The 17,353-nt window shown below is 40.1% G+C and overlaps 1 protein-coding gene across 2 annotated transcripts; it reads left to right on the top strand.

Annotated features, from left to right (window-relative positions):
• Positions 1-311: 311 nt before the first annotated feature.
• Positions 312-14,188, top strand: UBLCP1 (ubiquitin like domain containing CTD phosphatase 1). Of its 2 annotated transcripts, none has more exons than XM_039486417.1 (11): positions 312-469; positions 2,303-2,493; positions 3,020-3,111; positions 3,510-3,595; positions 3,687-3,802; positions 4,884-4,982; positions 5,824-5,861; positions 8,622-8,720; positions 9,229-9,345; positions 11,577-11,704; positions 13,148-14,188. In XM_039486417.1, the coding sequence occupies exons 2-11, from the start codon at positions 2,340-2,342 to the stop codon at positions 13,173-13,175; spliced, it is 957 nt and encodes a 318-aa protein (XP_039342351.1). In that variant the 5' UTR covers positions 312-469; positions 2,303-2,339; the 3' UTR covers positions 13,176-14,188. The 2 variants fall into 2 exon arrangements, with proteins under 2 accessions (XP_039342351.1, XP_039342352.1); XM_039486418.1 differs by lacking the exon at positions 312-469 and adding an exon at positions 919-1,194.
• Positions 14,189-17,353: the final 3,165 nt, after the last annotated feature.

Here is a 17,353-nt window from a genome sequence, read left to right as displayed (position 1 = left end):
CCCCTCGCCCTTCAGAGCCCCCCCTCGCCTCGCCCTTCAGAGCCCCCCCTCCCCATTCAGAGCCCCCCCTCCCCTTTCAGAGCCCCCCCTCCCCAGGGGCCTAGCCCTTCAGAGCTGCCCCTCCCGGGGGGCTCATCCCGAAGGCCCAGCCCCCCTGGGTGCCCTTCAGCGCTGCTGCCCCCCTCCGGCTCTTTGTCTCTCTCCCGGCGCCCCGGGCCACACCGCCGCCCGGTCGAGACTCCAGGGCGCACGCGCACTGTGCCCAGGCCTACTGCCCAGGCGGGGCCGCGCACATCCGGGTTACTGGCGAGCTGCGCGCGCTCGGCGGCGGGAAGCGGATCGCCCAGTCCTGACTCCTGTCCCGCCACATCCGGGTCCTTCTCCACTACTCCTTCCGGGTCGCGGGGAGACTGCCAGTTCCGCTTCCGGCGTGGCTGGTACCGGGAAAGTGCCGGTTCCGTTACCCAGGGTGAGTGAGGGGGCGAAGGGCCCTGTGCGGCCGCCCGCAGGCGGGGCTGGGATCCCCTCCCGCTCCGTAGGGATGCAGCAGCGGGGCGCCTTCCTCACGGGCCGTGCTAGACGGGCGGGGCGGGGCAGCGCCGTGCCGGGACTGAGCTGCTCGGAGGTGGGGGCGGCCTGGCCGAGCTGTGCGGGTGGGTGGGTGCAACAGGTGCCCCCCCCCGTCCGTATGCCACCGGCTGCAGGGCACCAGCCATCGCCCTGGCCGGCCCGTCAGCAGCCCCCGAGTCCCGAGGGGCAGCGGGGGATGGGGGTGACATCGTGATCTGTGGCGAGGCCCCCTGGGGGGTGCTGAGCACGTGAACGGTTCGCGGTCCGTGCCAACGCCTCCGAGACCCGTCGGGTACCGCGGGGAGGAAGGGCACGTGGGATGGTCTCCTCGTGTGCAGGGAGGTGAGAGTTGCTAACCAGTATTTTTAGAAACTCTCATCTGCCCTTGGGGTGCGAGTGCTTCTGCATGTGCCTGTTGCATTAAGAAAAAACGAGAGCAGTCACGAGAATTGGTTGTAGGAGCCTAGTTATAATAAGCCCACTGGCCCCTACTAGCTTGGTAGGACCTCGTGTCTTGTCCTCCATTTCTGAATAATGGTCTAAGCTGTGACTCCTCAGCCCTAGTATAGAGAAGACCTACGATAGGTGAAGTGAAAGGGAGACTATGGAGCGCTAGCGCTGGAGGTGAGTCTGAGTTTGGCCAACAGAACTTGAGCAGCTGTGCAAGAGGCAGAGAGCTTTACCTCCACATTAACATCTGCATTTCTAACTGGAAACGTTCTTCTTGGTGGTGAACAAGCTGGTTAATCTGTTTGCATCCACTAGCAGAGCTGAGTGTTCCTGACAGTGAGGTGCTCTCTCTCTGAACAGCACTGTCTGTCTTGGGGGAGAGGCAAGTCATCTCCTCTTCACCTCCTGCTAATCTGGAACAGCCCTCCTTTGACCTTCTACCTCACTGATTCTCCACCCATTTTCAAACCTCAACAGAAAACATGTTTTTCTCTCTTCTCTATACTACTAAATCTCTTTCTCCCTCTGCTATTTGTGTGTCTTACTGTGTGTGACTTAACTGTAAACTGTTTTGGATACAGTTGGTATGAATGATCCTAAGTAAATCAAAGATAGGGTTGTTTTGAGTGAACTGTATGGTTATGATGTAATCGCATTGTCTGGGCAAGTGTTTGTTTTGGCTTTGTTTTCACACACCTATTTTGATAATGGCACAATAAAATATGCCCTTGAGTGTGTTGTATTGTAGGTATTACACATCTGTAATGGTGTAAATGAGTAGGGAAGGCTAATGCCTACATTTAACTGTCAAGGCTAGAAATATTTATATATGTAGTTGTTCTTCCATAATTACACGTGTAGAGCTCACACTCTTGACAGTCTCATTGCTTAATAGTTCCTTAGTGCAGTTGAGATTTGCAGTGACTATGATTGTGATGCTGCTTTGCTATAGTTGGGTGCTACTAGCATAGACTAGGCTGGATGTGCATTGAATTAACATTGATGGAGCACACTAATGAATATAATACTGCTAAATTCAATACAAATGTAACTCCAAGCCCCAGTTTTAGCTCTGCACTTTATTCCTCAGTTTTAAAACTTGGTCATAACTGTTGCAGTTCATACAAAATGAACAACTTTAAACAAACAACCTAAATTATACTGCAGCCTTTAAAATACTGTAAGCATATAATATAAATCTACTTGCCTTCCAATTAAATGCTGTTCTCAGTTCTGTATTTTTTTTAATATGACCATCTCTTTTTCCCTTCTCTTGTTGCAGATATTGCTGGCAGTAATACTGAACATATGCTTCAAGGATGTCTCTCTCTCTCATAATAAAATGGGGTGGACAGGAATATTCTATAACCTCATTATCAGAAGATGATACAGTGTTAGATCTTAAACAATCTCTCAAAGGCCTTACAGGAGTGCTACCAGAGCGCCAAAAGCTGCTTGGACTTAAAATGAAAGGTAATTCTTCACATTAGTTATTGGTGGAGCTGCCTAACTCATCAGAGGAAGAACCTGCTTTTATGTGTCCAAGCTGTATACACCAGTGGCGCTCTCTCCTCCCCACGCTAATGGCTATGGATTTTGGATGGGTGTGTTCGCAGGGATGTCACACATCACTGGATGTTGCTTAGCTTTGGTACATCATGCCTGTTTTTAAATTACTTATGTGAAGTTTCTGCAAATTAAAGTTTAAAAAAAAAAGTAAACTGCAAGTACGACAGGGATTTTATGTATAGTACCTGGGTAATGAAGCCCCTGTCTTGATTGGAGACTCAAAGCGCTGTTGTAATACAAGTAATTTTTTATTTCAGTTTGGCATTACTCTGTGTATTAATACAGGTTCATAATAGTCTATCCTTGAACATGTTAGTGAAATAGGGAAATTGAGGCTCCAATGGCATGGTATTTAGTAAGGGTCTGTCATCTTAGACCAAATGAAACCCCTCGACTTCAGTGCAAAAACAATGATCTGCTTGTATTGTAGGCAAACCTGCAGACAATGATGTTAAGCTCGGAGCTCTCAAACTGAAACCAAATACTAAAATCATGATGATGGGAACTCGTGAAGAGAGTTTGGTAAACATTTTCTTTTTGCCCATTTGCTTCTATAAAATTATAAACTGCACTTTGTCATGTGTTTCCTAATTATGACTGAAATTCTAGTGTTCCAGAGACAAGTTAGTGTAAGAATAATGGCACCATACCAACTTTGCTGCTCCTGCCTTGTATGTAAAATGAACTTGCCTGTAGAACTGTAATAGATTTGCATGTTATAATTGCTGTAGTGATCAGTTTTAAGTATAAGCTCTGTTATGTGCTTCTAGTGTGTCTCAAAAGTTTCACTAATTGTGCCACTGTTAAAATGAAAAGCATATAGATTAAGTAGTTTTATCTTTTTCCTGTAATGTGTTGTAACAAAATCCTGAGATCCAGTGTGTTTATTTTAATGCTGCTGTATTTTTTCATCCCTCTAGGAGGATGTCCTGGGACCACCCCCTGACAATGATGATGTAGTCAATGACTTTGATATTGAAGAAGAAGTTGTTGAAGTAGAAAATAGGTGTGTTATGGCCATTTTAAGAAAAGATTGCAGTGTTCCTGAATGTTCAGTCCTGATGTGTTAACTATAACTGTTTGTACTGTTGTATTAGAGAAGAAAACCTACTAAAAATTTCCCGGAGAGTCAAAGAGTACAAAGTGGAAATTCTGAATCCTCCTAGGGAAGGGAAAAAGCTGTTGGTACTAGATGTTGATTACACACTGTTTGGTAAGTTATAGAATTTTTTTTAAAATAAATTAGTCTGTTCACTAATTACTGTGTTAGCCTTTGATAGGTATTTTTCCCCTTACAAGTCACATTTTAATAACTTTCGCTTGTACCACCATACTCTGCCTTGTACTCTGTTGTTTTTGTTTTTTTTTGTCTTGCATTGCTACTGTTTTTAAAAACTGTGCTTTATCAACATTGAATACTGTTGGCTTAAGGCCACAATACATAAACTTGCTACACAGGGATGCAGAGAGAAGGGTTGTATTTTTTTAAGTTTATACTTTCATCCTAATAATTTTCCTTTCGTGTGCTGTCCCAGGCAGCGAGGTGGCAGTGAAGGGAAAAACTCTTATTTTAAATATGATGAAGTCAACCTGTAGGTGATCAGGTTTCTCTTTTTGGGAGGAGGAGATTAGTTCAGTGTTGATTCTCATGGAGTTTTGAAACACCCATCCATAATACATTGCATATGAAAACTACCCAAATGGTTTCTCTGAGAGATCAGCATTTTCTTATTACTTCACAGACTATTCTGGGATGTGGGGACATGATGGAGTTTGACTCTAAACCTTACCAATTATCTTTCTCTCTCCTTACCCCCAACCCCCTAAAAATTGTGCGTGTGCACGTGTGTGATATGTTCGTAATCTGGGATCAGAATTCAAGTCATTAGTACGAGCATGAGTTGAAGGTGCTGTATTAATAAGGGGAGTTTCACAGGAAGTCATTTTCTAATTAAGGCAGACTATTATGCTTATGTGTTTGACACTAAGAATAAATAAGGCACATGATCACAAATACTGTCTTTTGAAATAAGGGAAGAAAAATGGTCTTATGGTTAACTGGACTCTGTCTCGGGGAACCTATGTTAAATTTTTGGCTCTGCCACAGGCTTGGGCAAGCTAGAGTCTCTCTGCTTTAGTTCCCAGTGTGGGGATACAACTTCTCTATATAATAGGATTTAGAAGAATATATTCATTGTTTTTTGAAGTGTTGGGTGCTTCATTGATGGGGCCCATACAGGAATCGGATTTAACAAAAAATATGCTAAACTAATAATGTTTTATTTTCCTCTCAGACCATAGGTCATGTGCAGAAACTGGAGTAGAGTTAATGAGGCCATACCTTCATGAATTCCTGACATCTGCATATGAAGATTATGATATTGTAATTTGGTGTAAGTTATTTTCTTTACCAAATGAAAATCTTGTAAATTGTTTGGCATGTAGGATGCTGCAGTAGAGATGTTAAATATACTTGCAGCTTTTGCTGTTTATTATAAAACCTGATGCAATACCTTAATTTTGGCTGTATTTTATTTAATCCCTGAGTGAGTAGTCGGTTCATGCTCAGTAGTGATTAGATCTATTTTTAGAAGGATGGTAGATCTCAAGTAGCTAAGCACAGTATACTGCCCATGCAAATAAGTAAATGTGGTGAAGAAATGAACAGGGTATAAAATCATATTGAATATTAATTTGTACAGATTAACAAGTAATTGAAGGGATTAAGCTGTATGTTAAAAGTCCATATCCTGCTTGGTGATGTGCATATATCCCAAACCAGATGATAGAGTATCCCTCAGCAGAGTGGGGCAGGAAACAAGCAAAACTCTGTCACTATTATTACAGGGCGGTCACTGATTTGCCTGAACACACCAGTTGGTTTCCTGTTTTCTAGCAGGTTGAGGCTTGTCTCTAGCTGAGCTACAGTCTAATTTTTTGTATCTAGCTTTAATCATGTTACAGCAAAAGGGTGGATTTAGTTTGAATAGTCTGCCTTTTAAAGTGTATGCAATATTTGATCTAGTCTGTTACATTTTTCAAGCTAAAAGGAATTAGTTAGTTTCAACTAAATATTTTACATAGGAAACAAACTTTAGGACAGTGATGGAGAAAAAATGTAATGGTAGTTTAACTTGTACCAAGCAGGCAAGTCTGATAGCTTAAGAGAACTGAAACTTTTACCTTTCGCTGGTTCATCTTGATAAAGTGTTCTTTTCCCTCCCCCCGTTCTAGCTGCTACTAATATGAAGTGGATTGAAGCTAAAATGAAAGTAAGTTATGTTTGGAAATATCATTTTGTTTCTATTATGTTGTTAGTATTTGGTAGATATGAGTTCGTAAACTTTAATCAGACTCTGTTCAGCAGCTTATATAGCAATACCAGCAGTTAGGAAGTGTGGGCAGAGAGATCAAAAGCTGTTTGGGTTTTCTAAAAGTTCATAGTGTTTTTAAAACTGTCTCCCTCATAAAACTGAGAATAATCCTAATTTTAGAATTCTATATAAAGTTCCACTGCAGTAAGTGTTAAATTTGCACAGCTAAAATATAAAAGAGGAGGTGCTAGAGATCAGATTGGTCATGCAGATTTTGCCCTGTCATTTGTATATATAATCTGTAATTATAATATCACATACTATTTCATAAATGTAATTCAGTTTTTTAAAAGTGTCCATAGATACACATATAGCATCCTAGAGATCCGCAACAGGAAGCCCCTCTCGTTTTTTCCTTGCACCTTCCCCAACGATGGAGCTCTGCTTTCTCCTGTGCCTCTTACAAAGTGTATAGGAGCCCTTTCAGATCCAGTTCTTTACTGATTTAAGCACAACAGGCAATTAGCTAGTGACTGCACAGTTGACTTAGCCGTGAACATATTTGCCGCTAGCTTTAGCTATCCACTTAGTGAGTTTAGTAAAAATTGCTGCATGCTTGGTTTGTAATTTTCAAAACTCAGTCAAATCAAAACCAGTTTCAATTCCAAAATTATGCCTTTTGTACTTCTGCTGTTTTGGCTTTGTGGCTGCCATTTTTTCATTGTTTTTAATTGGGAAAAGTATATTTTCCACTTTGCTTATGCTCAGAATAGTCATGGTCTTTTTATAAATCAGCCTTAGGTAGAGATCAGTGATAGAGAACTTCAGTCAAAGCTATGAAAGCTTTGAGTTATGAATGAATGAAATTGGGGTGAGAATGGTAAACATTACACATCCTTAACTATGGTCAGATGTACCTCACTTTGATAAATAGGTCTGTCAGACTTTCCTGCTCTTATTGGCTAGTATTTATTGCAAAGGAAATGTCAGAGAGCTTAAATTTCAGTTCACTGGTACTAAAACATGGTTTCAAATCAATGTGGGTATATGATTAAGTATCTTTGTAAAAGGGATGCTTACCACTCATGTGAGGTGCAGCTGCTGCCTCAGTTTCCCCTCTCTGGTTAGCCCTCTGGATAAAAAACAATAGTCCTGTCATAGGTAAAGGAAAGTCCAATGAAATAAGATATCTAGAAAACAAATCATTTACCTTCCTTTGGCCACAGCCCATTCCCTAGATACATGCAACAATCTCACCTTGATTGCAGGGATATAACTAGACTACCTCTAGATGGCACCTCAGCGCTCCAGGGGAGCCTGTTTGATCTCCCTCTACATGGGCTGCAGGTAGTCCTCGATAGCAAAGCAGCCATTTGCGCCAAACTCAGCTGTATCTGTTTCACACTCTGGCCTTCCTGGTTTCCTTCTCTGCTGGGAGCCCCACTGTGGTCCAATCTTGGTCACTTGATTCCCACCAATAGCAGCTTGCTGCTTCTCTCTCTCTAAACTGAGCAGAAGACATCTCTTGTATTGTTGTCCCCTTCATAGCTTCAAGCTTATGTTGCTTCTAGCCTACAGTTTGCCGCCTTCATTTGGGAACAACAGCCCCCAAAGTACCTGGCCTTAAAGGGCTGAAACAGAAAAAAGTTCTGGAGCTGTCCTTGAAGGGTCACCACACCCTGTTATAGTTCTCAGAGGTAACGTCTGCAGCAACAAAAGTGAGGCAGAATAACTCGGTTTAATTTTATTCTCACCGCGCACATATTAAATGGAATTCAGATGCTGTTTAGCATTTTGCTTTGGAATAACACTGACACTGCTCTATGTAGAGAGCACTCTTCATTTGTAAGAAGATTCACTTTGTACATAACAGCAAGGCATTCAGGTGTGGCTAGCTGTCAGAAGGAAAGCTGTTGCAGTGGATGGTTTGTGCTTACTTGGTGCATGGCTCTGAATTTTAATTCTGGTATGTGCAACAGTGATATATAAAACTTACGCATTATAGCAAAGTTTAGTGTTACATGGTAGTTTTAAGAAAGGATTTGAAATAGAAATGAGGCAGTGTCATTTACTCAAAGATTCATTTCTATAAACGATCTAAGTTGTCCGTACTCCCATTGTTTCAGGAGTGGCCAGGTCTATAAAAGGTGAGCCACATCTGTTGCAAGGCTGATTCTTTGATTAGGCACTTACCCTTCTATTGTCCCACACGTTGACTACTATCATTTTTGCTTGGTCTTTTGGGCCTGGCTATAATGTGGAACAGGAGCAAATAGAAGAAAGGAAAACGCACACTATTTGTTACACACTTAGCTTTAGAGACTGAGCGGGGGGGCTGCATCAGCTAGAAATTTTGGAGGTTGTTGCCCCCTCTTCTCTTCTTGCTTGTTGTGGATACAGGGATGAAACTGAGTTGGGTCAGAAGCTCTCTGTATCTTGCCTCTTCACTGAACTCACTTTGATTTTATACTGATGTAAATTATTTATTAAATTTGACCCTAGGAATTGCAAAACTACACTCACATCAGTTCTTTCTGTTACTAGAATTCTGTACTTTATTCTGGTTGGATAGGAGAGGAGACCTCTATTTTTAGCATGTCTTTGTTCATCCTCAACAGCTGACCCCTTCACAAATATAATGTATTACAATCAAAGTTTTTAACTTGTAGCAGTAAAACTGTCTGTCTGGAATTTCAATTATTAATCTCTGTTACCCAGGAGCTGGGAGTGAGTACAAATGCAAACTACAAGATAACCTTCATGTTGGACAGTGCTGCCATGATAACGGTGCACACTCCAAGGAGAGGACTAATAGATGTAAGAACCTTTTGTATTTCCTAGACTAATGATTTTCCTCCTTTTAAACAGTAACATTTTCTTTTAAAAAAAGCTAGTGATCGGAACTCCCTTATATATTTTTGATTTAAGTTTGTGTTGGGACTTGCACATAAGAAAACCCTAAAACCCAACTGAAGTTCAGGAAGGGGGACTGGGAAGAACAATCACGCTGTAGCATTTTGAATTTACAGTGGTTCTTTGGTTATAATAAACAGGGCTATTGGGAGAACATTCATTTGTGTCACAAGACTACTTTTCTTAGTGGTGGCTATATTGAATCTGCTGAAATTACCAATATACATTCAATGAGTAGTTTTGAAGTACTATATTGAAGACAATAGACTGCAGGCACCTGCTAATTCTTCAGCAAAAGGATAAGTGAAGAGTACAGTAAAGTTGCAACGCTGATGGTATGATTACCGCATCTCTTGTAATCTTTACATCCCATGTTTTACCTCAGGTAACTCTTACACACTTCTATTTGCAGGTGAAACCTCTTGGTGTTATATGGGGCAAATTTTCAGAGTTTTACAACAAGAAAAATACTATCATGTTTGATGATATTGGACGAAACTTTCTAATGAACCCACAAAATGGACTAAAGGTAACTCAATGAAATTATTAGCAGAGCAGCAACAAATAAAAGTAAATAATTGACTTCTTATAGCTGCTTTCTGTGTTTCTTGCTGTTTTTAAACTACTGAGGTGTTGATCAACAAAACAGAATGCATATTTGATAGTTTAAAAACAAAGAACAACTATTTGAACTAGCTCAGGGGTAGGCAACCTATGGCCTGGGTGCCGACGGCGGCACACGAGCTGGTTTTCAGCGGCACTCGCACTGCCCAGGTCCTGGCCACCGGTCCGGGGGGCTCTGCATTTTAATTTATTTTTAAATCAAGCTTCTTAAACATTTTAAAAGCCTTATTTACTTTCCATACAACAATAGTTTAGTTCTATATTATAGACTTATAGAAAGAGACCTTCTAAAAACGTTAAAATGTATTACCGGCACGCGGAACCTTAAATTAGAGTGAATAAATGAAAACTCGGCACACCACTTCCAAAAGGTTGCTGACCCCTGGACTTAGTCACTTTTTAGTAGCAAGGGAGATGTACTGAATATGGTGTTTTGATTCACTGTTAAAGTAGAAACATTTAGACTACTGAAATGAAGTAGGAGGAGTAAAATCATTATATCGTTTGTGTATATGTATTATACATTTACGTTGTGGTGCCTAAAGACCACAATCAGATTGGGCCCCACTGTGCTTAGTGCTGTACAAACATAGGATAAATGACAATCTCAGAAGTGTACTTAATGGTCAGAAAATAACTCCATTAAATATCTTGTTACTGTACTTTGTCAGTAGTTTGCCAACATAGAAAAGGTCCTGCTCCTGTGAAATCATTCAGAACAAAATTGCCCCCTAACTTCTGTTTCCAGACTCCTCCTCATTGATGTTGATTTACTGAATAGGACGTTGAATTGAGCGTTCAGTCTGACTAGAGGGAGATGTGATGAAGTGTGAGACTGACAGAACAGTACCATTACTCGTTAATGGGGGTACAGCACAAATGTGTTACAGCCCAGAATATATTGACAGCAAGACACATTGGAGATGGTGGTTGAGGAAGGATGTTGGAGGAGAGGGAATCAAGATCAGATTTTCAACCTAAGGCAAAAGAATTTAATCAGCCACTCCCCTTGGGCTTCACTGATTGTCCAAAAGCTTATGATACAGGTGGATAGCGAGATATGTAATGAGTTTCACAGCTCCTTTAAAAGGTCACAGTCAAGTCAAAATCATTTACATTTTTTGAACCCTCTATTGTTACAAGCAACACCAGAGATTACTGTGACAAAGGGTTACACAAAACTTCCTTTGCAGTTTTATTTTGTGCATTTAATGGCACTTTGTGTACAGCCATTTTTACTTAGTTCCTTCCGCCCTTCCCCCTTTTTGGTGGTGTGTGTGTGGGGGGGTGGGTGTCTTTCTCAGAATAATAGGGGAGAGAAAAATGATAGGGAAATGTAAGTGTAATGCCTCAGCAGGGGAATTTGGGGCAGATGCAATACCTGAAGCTTCAGTAACTTGTATTTGACTGTGTCCCTTTAACTCAGAAGTCAAATATCCAGTAGTAGGCATGATCAAGCTAGAAGAGCAGCAGATTGATCTGGGACTGGAAAATACCTTAAGTTCTTGCTATAATTTTGTAACCTCTGTGGTGAGATTGCAACAGGGACAGGCTGAGAACAGAGCAGTAACAGTAGTGTTCTGTTATGGATAGTTAAGAGATTTCCTGTCTCTGAGGTAGAACGTTTTGTACAGAAACTTGTGGAAATGATCATTTAATGTCTCAGTTACGGCTCTCCAGGCTTCCAGATTCCAAATGCAGTATGCATACCATATAACTTAAGACTTCAGTGAACTGAGCTTCAGATTGTAGGCATTTCTGGTCTAACTAGCAGGAAAGTAAGTATGAAGAGTACCCTTCTTTGTTCCTGTTTGAAAGCTGAGACAGCAAGAAATTTCTTTTCTAGTTGGCTTAAGCAGGTGGGCATTTTCATGAAGGATGAGATCTCTCAAGAACTAAAAGCCTATAAAATACCTTGTTCTGTATAATACTGAAAAAGACTTGGTTGGTAGAGTTTGTATATAGATTATGTGTAGACTTTTCTGGGATTTCTCTTTAAGTGAGTGGCAGGGACGCCTAACTTACTCTGAACAGTATACTTAAATAATAAATCTATACCTAATTCACAAATAACCAAATGTGAGAGAATTGCAAGTGTTGTGTTAGGCAAATGCTTATACTTCTGTCTCTCAATAGATAAGACCCTTTATGAAAGCACATTTAAATCGGGATAAAGACAAGGAGCTTTTAAAGCTTACTCAGTACCTCAAAGAAATAGCAAAATTAGATGACTTTTTGGAACTGAATCATAAACACTGGGAAAGGTAAGGACTATGTCAAGATTTCTCCCTCCCTCCCTAAATACTATATCATGTTTTAAAATTACCTGGAAGAAAAGATTGCACTGCTACACACGCTTCAACTTGGGATGGGTCTTTAGTTTTCAGTTGGAACTTAGGTCATAAATCAAAGCCTTAACACACTAAATGGTTTGGGACCCGACAGTTTGGGTGAGCAGAGTGCCTCTCATTCCATGTGATACTACAGCAGTTGTGGTCAGTGGAAGTGTTCGACCTAACTGCTCTATAGCATGGGATGGGGAGCTGTGGTTAGGGTGTTCTCCATCAGAGGTCCTGGGGCCTGGAAGTCCTTCTCTTCCCACCCCTAGTCTGACAGACTCTAACTTTGTTAACCTTCAGGGCATATTACAAGGGTTGGAGGTGGTTGAATGTGGATCTCTATATAATGAAGTTCCTAATTGTTAATGAGGGTTTATGCTATGCCTGGGGGTTATGTTGTGCACCAGGTTTGGGCAGTAAAGTATTTTATTAAGGCTATATAGCCTTTGGGGGGAGATTTTCAAAGGCATAAAAGGCAGGTAAGTGCCAAACTCTCATTGAAAGTCATTGGGAAGTTGGGCATTTAACTCTCCTTTGTGCTTTTGAAAGACTTCCTCATAATGTTTATACAAGTGCCCTGAGCTTTGAGAGGAGCTTGCAATACCACACAATAAACAAATGTGTCTGCAACATGTTATTGTGAAAATGTTTGCTTGTCTCAATAAAAACAGCTCTGGAAATCTGTTGTAAATCTTAATTTACTAGTGCTGTATACAACTTAGAATGGAGGGCCAAATGTCAAGTTTATTTTAAATTAACCCTTTGGAACTCTCTGCTGTGAAGGCCAGTTACAGGGTGGTTTTAATAGAGATTAGAAAAGCTGTGATGTTACCACAGTGCTTGACATCTCCCAACTGTAGTAAGAGGAGAACCCTAAAAGTGGAGTAATTGAATGGCCTTATTCTTTAATGAATGGTCATCAAAACCTTAATCTTTAAAGGCATCTTCCTTCAGCCTTCAGAATTTGTCAGACTCCTAACAGAATTTTTAGATCAAAAGAATGTAAAGATAGCTATTCAGGTAATGTCAGATTAAGTTAAACTTGAGTTAAATGTGTTTGCATATTTAGTTAGTTGTTACTTTCAAAAATAGTAACCACGTCTGTGTTGGATTGTAGAAAATCTACTTTTCACAGAGGGGAATGATGGTGAAATCTTGAAAGCTGCCTCTAACCACCACCTTTCCATCACTCAGTGCATTAATGATCATATGTCTTGAATCATTCCATTTGTAATAAGTCATTCAAAAGCATACTGGTTCTTAAGCAGTGTTATACAGTCTATTATAAAAGAGCTTGTGTACTAACATTATTCCCCAACCCCCCCCCCCCCATTTTATTTTGGTTAAAAATAATTTGTTTTGTTTCAGGTACCTTTCAAAGAAGCAAGGACAATAGCTTTAATAAACTCTTGTGGCACTGAACTGAAGAAAACATAATTTGAGATCATTGGACCTTTCCTTGCTTTTCTGCTAGAACACAATAGTGCTGGACACTGAATCAGACACCAGAATGACTGCTTAGACTTGGTCTTCCAGTTGGTTTGTTCTAATTATTATTATTATTATTTTTTATATAAAGATCACAGCAATAAGCTCAAAGAGAGAAATAAGCCAGTTGCTTTTTCTTGATTCATTTCCGGTGTTATTATTTAAAATACTTTCTCTTTCATTGCTGCCATAATATCACCATAACCATTAAAGAGCAACACCATTTTGAAACTGGAAAAAAAATTTTAGACCAAAAAGGTTGAGTAAGGAGCTAGTCTTGGTATTCTCTGAATTCTATCAGTCCTCTTTCCCCTCTGTCTTAGAAACAGTCTCCCTCTCCCATTCCACTATTTAAGACTATAAAATACAAGCTAAGTTTTTGGTATATTAGTATGTCAGTGTTTCTTTGTGCAAGACAGTTCAAGATTGGAAAGCACCACCTCTAAGGCAAATATACACTAGTGTGCACATTTAGATTATAAAGCAGTGAATTACTGGAATACAAAAGACAGAAAACTACAGAGGGAGAGAACTCCAACCTTGTTTGATTAAGTGAAAAGCAGTCTGCCCGAAGAAAAATTCTCCTAACCAGATAAAGGGTGTAAACCTCAAATGAGAGTCACATTCCTACTAAAGCATGAACAAAACCCTTGTTCTGTTCTAGTTAATCTTGTCAGAGTGCAAACACTGTGTTTCAATTACAATATTCAGCCATACTGGTTTTAAAGTATAATTTACTTGCGCTGCTTGAGCCTGCACTATAGAAGTGTGATGTGACTGCTGTTTTGTATTACTGACAGTCCTGCATTATGCAGTTCTTGTATTTGAAAGAAGACTGACTCTTTCAAATAAAGATGGTATATATTGTTCTTAAGGAACTATAGCAGTTGTGTAAATAATAAATACCTTTTTCTTAAAGTGTTGGTTGCATGTGTCTTATGTTGTCATTTTTTAACAAGGATCTCTCTTCTCCTTCCCATATTAACCTTACACAATCTTTTCCCCTCTGTGTGAATAACCCTATCATCACATCACACAAGGGTTTTTTGCATCTAATTGTCCTGATTTTAGTGGGAAATAGTTTTTGGTTTTATTGTCAAAGAAAACAGGTTGGGAAAGATATGTACTTCGCTAACTGCCTTTACTGGGTAAATGAACTTTGACACTACATTTCAGGACTGATCAAACTTGCACTGAACTTAATAGTCCTTAATGCTGGGAGCTGATCAGGCCCTTATCTAGCTGTGCACATATGCCCAGTACATGTACCATTAAGGCCACAGTTCTGCCATCAGATTCAAGAGGGCACAGCTTTGCGTTCACATGGAGTCCCACTGAAATTAACAAGTCTGCCTCCATGGAACAGTTGGCAGGATAAGGGCGTAAGCATGCAGCTTAAATTATTATTTGTGTTTTGCACTGAAGTGTCTAAACTTATTTTAAAACTAGGTTTCCAGACTTAGAAAAATGTACCACTAATTAAGTATTTACATAGCAAGTCTCAATTTTTTAAAAAAATGGCTGTCTAAGCTGGGAAAGTATTATCCTGCCTCTACCACCTTATAATGCAGAAAATGCTGAAAAACAGGTCAACTAAGCTAGTCAACGACCAAAGTAATTGGTGGGCAAGAACGATCAAAGAAAATGTCAGCACAAAAGGTGAATTCTTCAGAAAGATGAGCATGGGATTAAAATTGCAACCTTAATTATAGTAGGGGCAACTAATAATATATACTTTGGATTTAAAAAATGGATGCTCAACATATTTTTGATTTAGCAAAACCAAAAGCTCTGAACCTTTCAATAAGCTAAATTGTGGGTATTAGTTAATATTGTGACCAAGAGTTTTTTGGAGTTGAGGCTTGTAACTCTGAACTCCATATACATTACCATTTACCTCCCACTGTTTTCATAAGAATTTGGTATGGATTCAACAACAGTAAATCAAAAATGTAATGTTAGACTGTAACCATATGTAGGTAAATCTAATATTTGTGTCTTTACCAAGCGTCCTTTTTACGGTCCAGGAAAGCAATTTTGTTTCATTAGCATTATACTCTCAGAATCACAGAAATGTAGGGCTGGAAGAGACCTCAAGAAGTCATCTAGTCTATCCCACCCCCCATGCAGAGGCAAGACCAAGTATGCCTAGACCACACTTCACAGGTATTTGTCTAACCTGTTCTTAAAAAGCTCCACTGAGGGGGATTCAACAACCTTCCTTGGTAACCTATTCCAATACTTAACTATTGTTATAGTTAGAAAGTTTTTCTTAGTATCTAATCTAAATCTCCCTTGCTGCAGATTAAGCCCACTGCTGCATGTCCTACCTTCAGTGGATGTGGAGAGCAATCACCCACTGTTATCAGGTCCCCCAACACTCTTTTCTCAAGACTGAACATACCCTCCTTTTTAAAAACCTTTCCATGTAGGTCAGGTTTGCTAAACTTTTGATCATTTTTACTCTCTGCTGTTTGTCCACATCTTTCATAAGTGTAGTGCCCAAGACTCAACACAATACTCCACCTGAGGCCTCACCAGTGCAGAGTAGAGTGGGATAATTACCTCCTGTATCTTAGCTATGACACTTCTGTTACTGCTCCGCAGAGTTACATTAGCCTTTTTTGTAACAGCATCACATTGTGGCTCATAGTCAATGTGTGAGCTGCTGTAACTCCCAGATCCTGTACTGCAGTACTACACTGCCTAGCCAATTATTCCCCATTTTATAGATGAGCATTTGATTTTTTTTCCTTCCTAAGAAGTATTTTGCTCTTATTTTTGTTGAATTTCTTCTGATTTCAGACCAATTCTCCAATTTATCAGGGTAATTTTGGATTCTAGTCCTGTCCTCCAAAGTATTTGAAACCCCTCCCAGCTTAGTGTCATCTGCCAATTTTATAAGTGTACTCTCAACCCCTTAGCCAAGTGATGCATGAAAATGCTGAATAGTACAAGACCCAGGACCAACTTGTTGGGATTTCTGAAGGTAAGATGGTATTAAATAATCATATAGAAAATCATAATGAGACTTGTACTCAGTTTTACAGTTACTTCTTGCAATTGATTTAGAAATAGATCTTCCTTTTTTTTTAATCAGTAGCCATTAACAATTCTCATTCTTCTATTAGACGGTGCTAAAGCAGAAATAAATTAGCCACGGTCTCTTAATGTTGATACTATAACACAGCTATTGTGGTGAGATGAGCGTGTGTGAAATAGGCTGGTATGGGCCAGGGCAGATTAGACAGATGTTGAGATACTGAAGAGCTTGGCTGTCTTGGAAGAGAACTGTGGTAGTAAGGCTACGTCTACACTACTGCGGTAAATCGACCTAGACTATGCAACTCCAGCTATGTGAATAAAGTAGCTGGAGTCAATGTACCTTGGGTTGAGTTACTGGGGGGTCCTGTCGACTTACCTTACTCTTCTCGTCGGGGGTAGAGTAGGGGTCAACTGGAGAGCGATCTGCTGTTGATTTGGCGGGCCTTCACTAGACCCACTAAATCGACCACCGGTGGATCGATCTCAGAGCATCGATCCCAGCTGTAGTGTAGACCTGCCCTAAGTGTCAGAGCGTTAAAGCTGCAGACACAAATGAGCCATTAGGATGAATGCACTATAGCACGGCTGACTGACTTGTCAGAAAATATACAGTTTCCTATCCACTGCTCCTTGTGACTTTGTGCCAAGCCTAATTCAATTTTAAACAAGTAGACCAGAAAGCTGTTAAATGCAGATCTTTGTTTTAGGTAAATAACACTGTTTCGGGGGGTTTTTTAATTCAAAATGCCCCAGACTTTTCTGAGCCAAAATCAGAGACTGGCTTACAGATCTTCAGCACAGAAATACTTAATGACAAACCCTGAAGATATGGAAAGCTTTGAAACAGTGACCCTTTCACTTGGATATGTTGCAATTACTATAATATTAAAATATACATCTGATTATTTTATATGGAACTATTTTAAAACTCATTAATAGTGGCTCAAACTAAATATATACTCCAGTTAATAATGATAATAAATAACCCAGTAAGAGGACCAAAATAATGCCACCATGGCTAAATAGCAGAGCAAAAGAGAG

This window comes from Mauremys reevesii, linkage group 8, assembly GCF_016161935.1.
Source record: "Mauremys reevesii isolate NIE-2019 linkage group 8, ASM1616193v1, whole genome shotgun sequence".
NCBI lineage: Eukaryota > Metazoa > Chordata > Testudines > Geoemydidae > Mauremys > Mauremys reevesii.
This window is presented reverse-complemented; position numbering and strand designations above follow the sequence as displayed.

What these genes read in the sequence shown, in the direction of transcription:
- UBLCP1 (XM_039486417.1), top strand. Translation starts at nt 2,340, where the DNA reads ATGTCTCTCTCTCTCATAATAAAATGGGGTGGACAGGAATATTCTATA. An exon ending in TGTTGATTACACACTGTTTG is followed by an intron (nt 3,803 to 4,883) that starts GTAAGTTATAGA and finishes TTTTCCTCTCAG; the next exon opens with ACCATAGGTCATGTGCAGAA. An exon ending in CAAGGAGAGGACTAATAGAT is followed by an intron (nt 8,721 to 9,228) that starts GTAAGAACCTTT and finishes TTCTATTTGCAG; the next exon opens with GTGAAACCTCTTGGTGTTAT.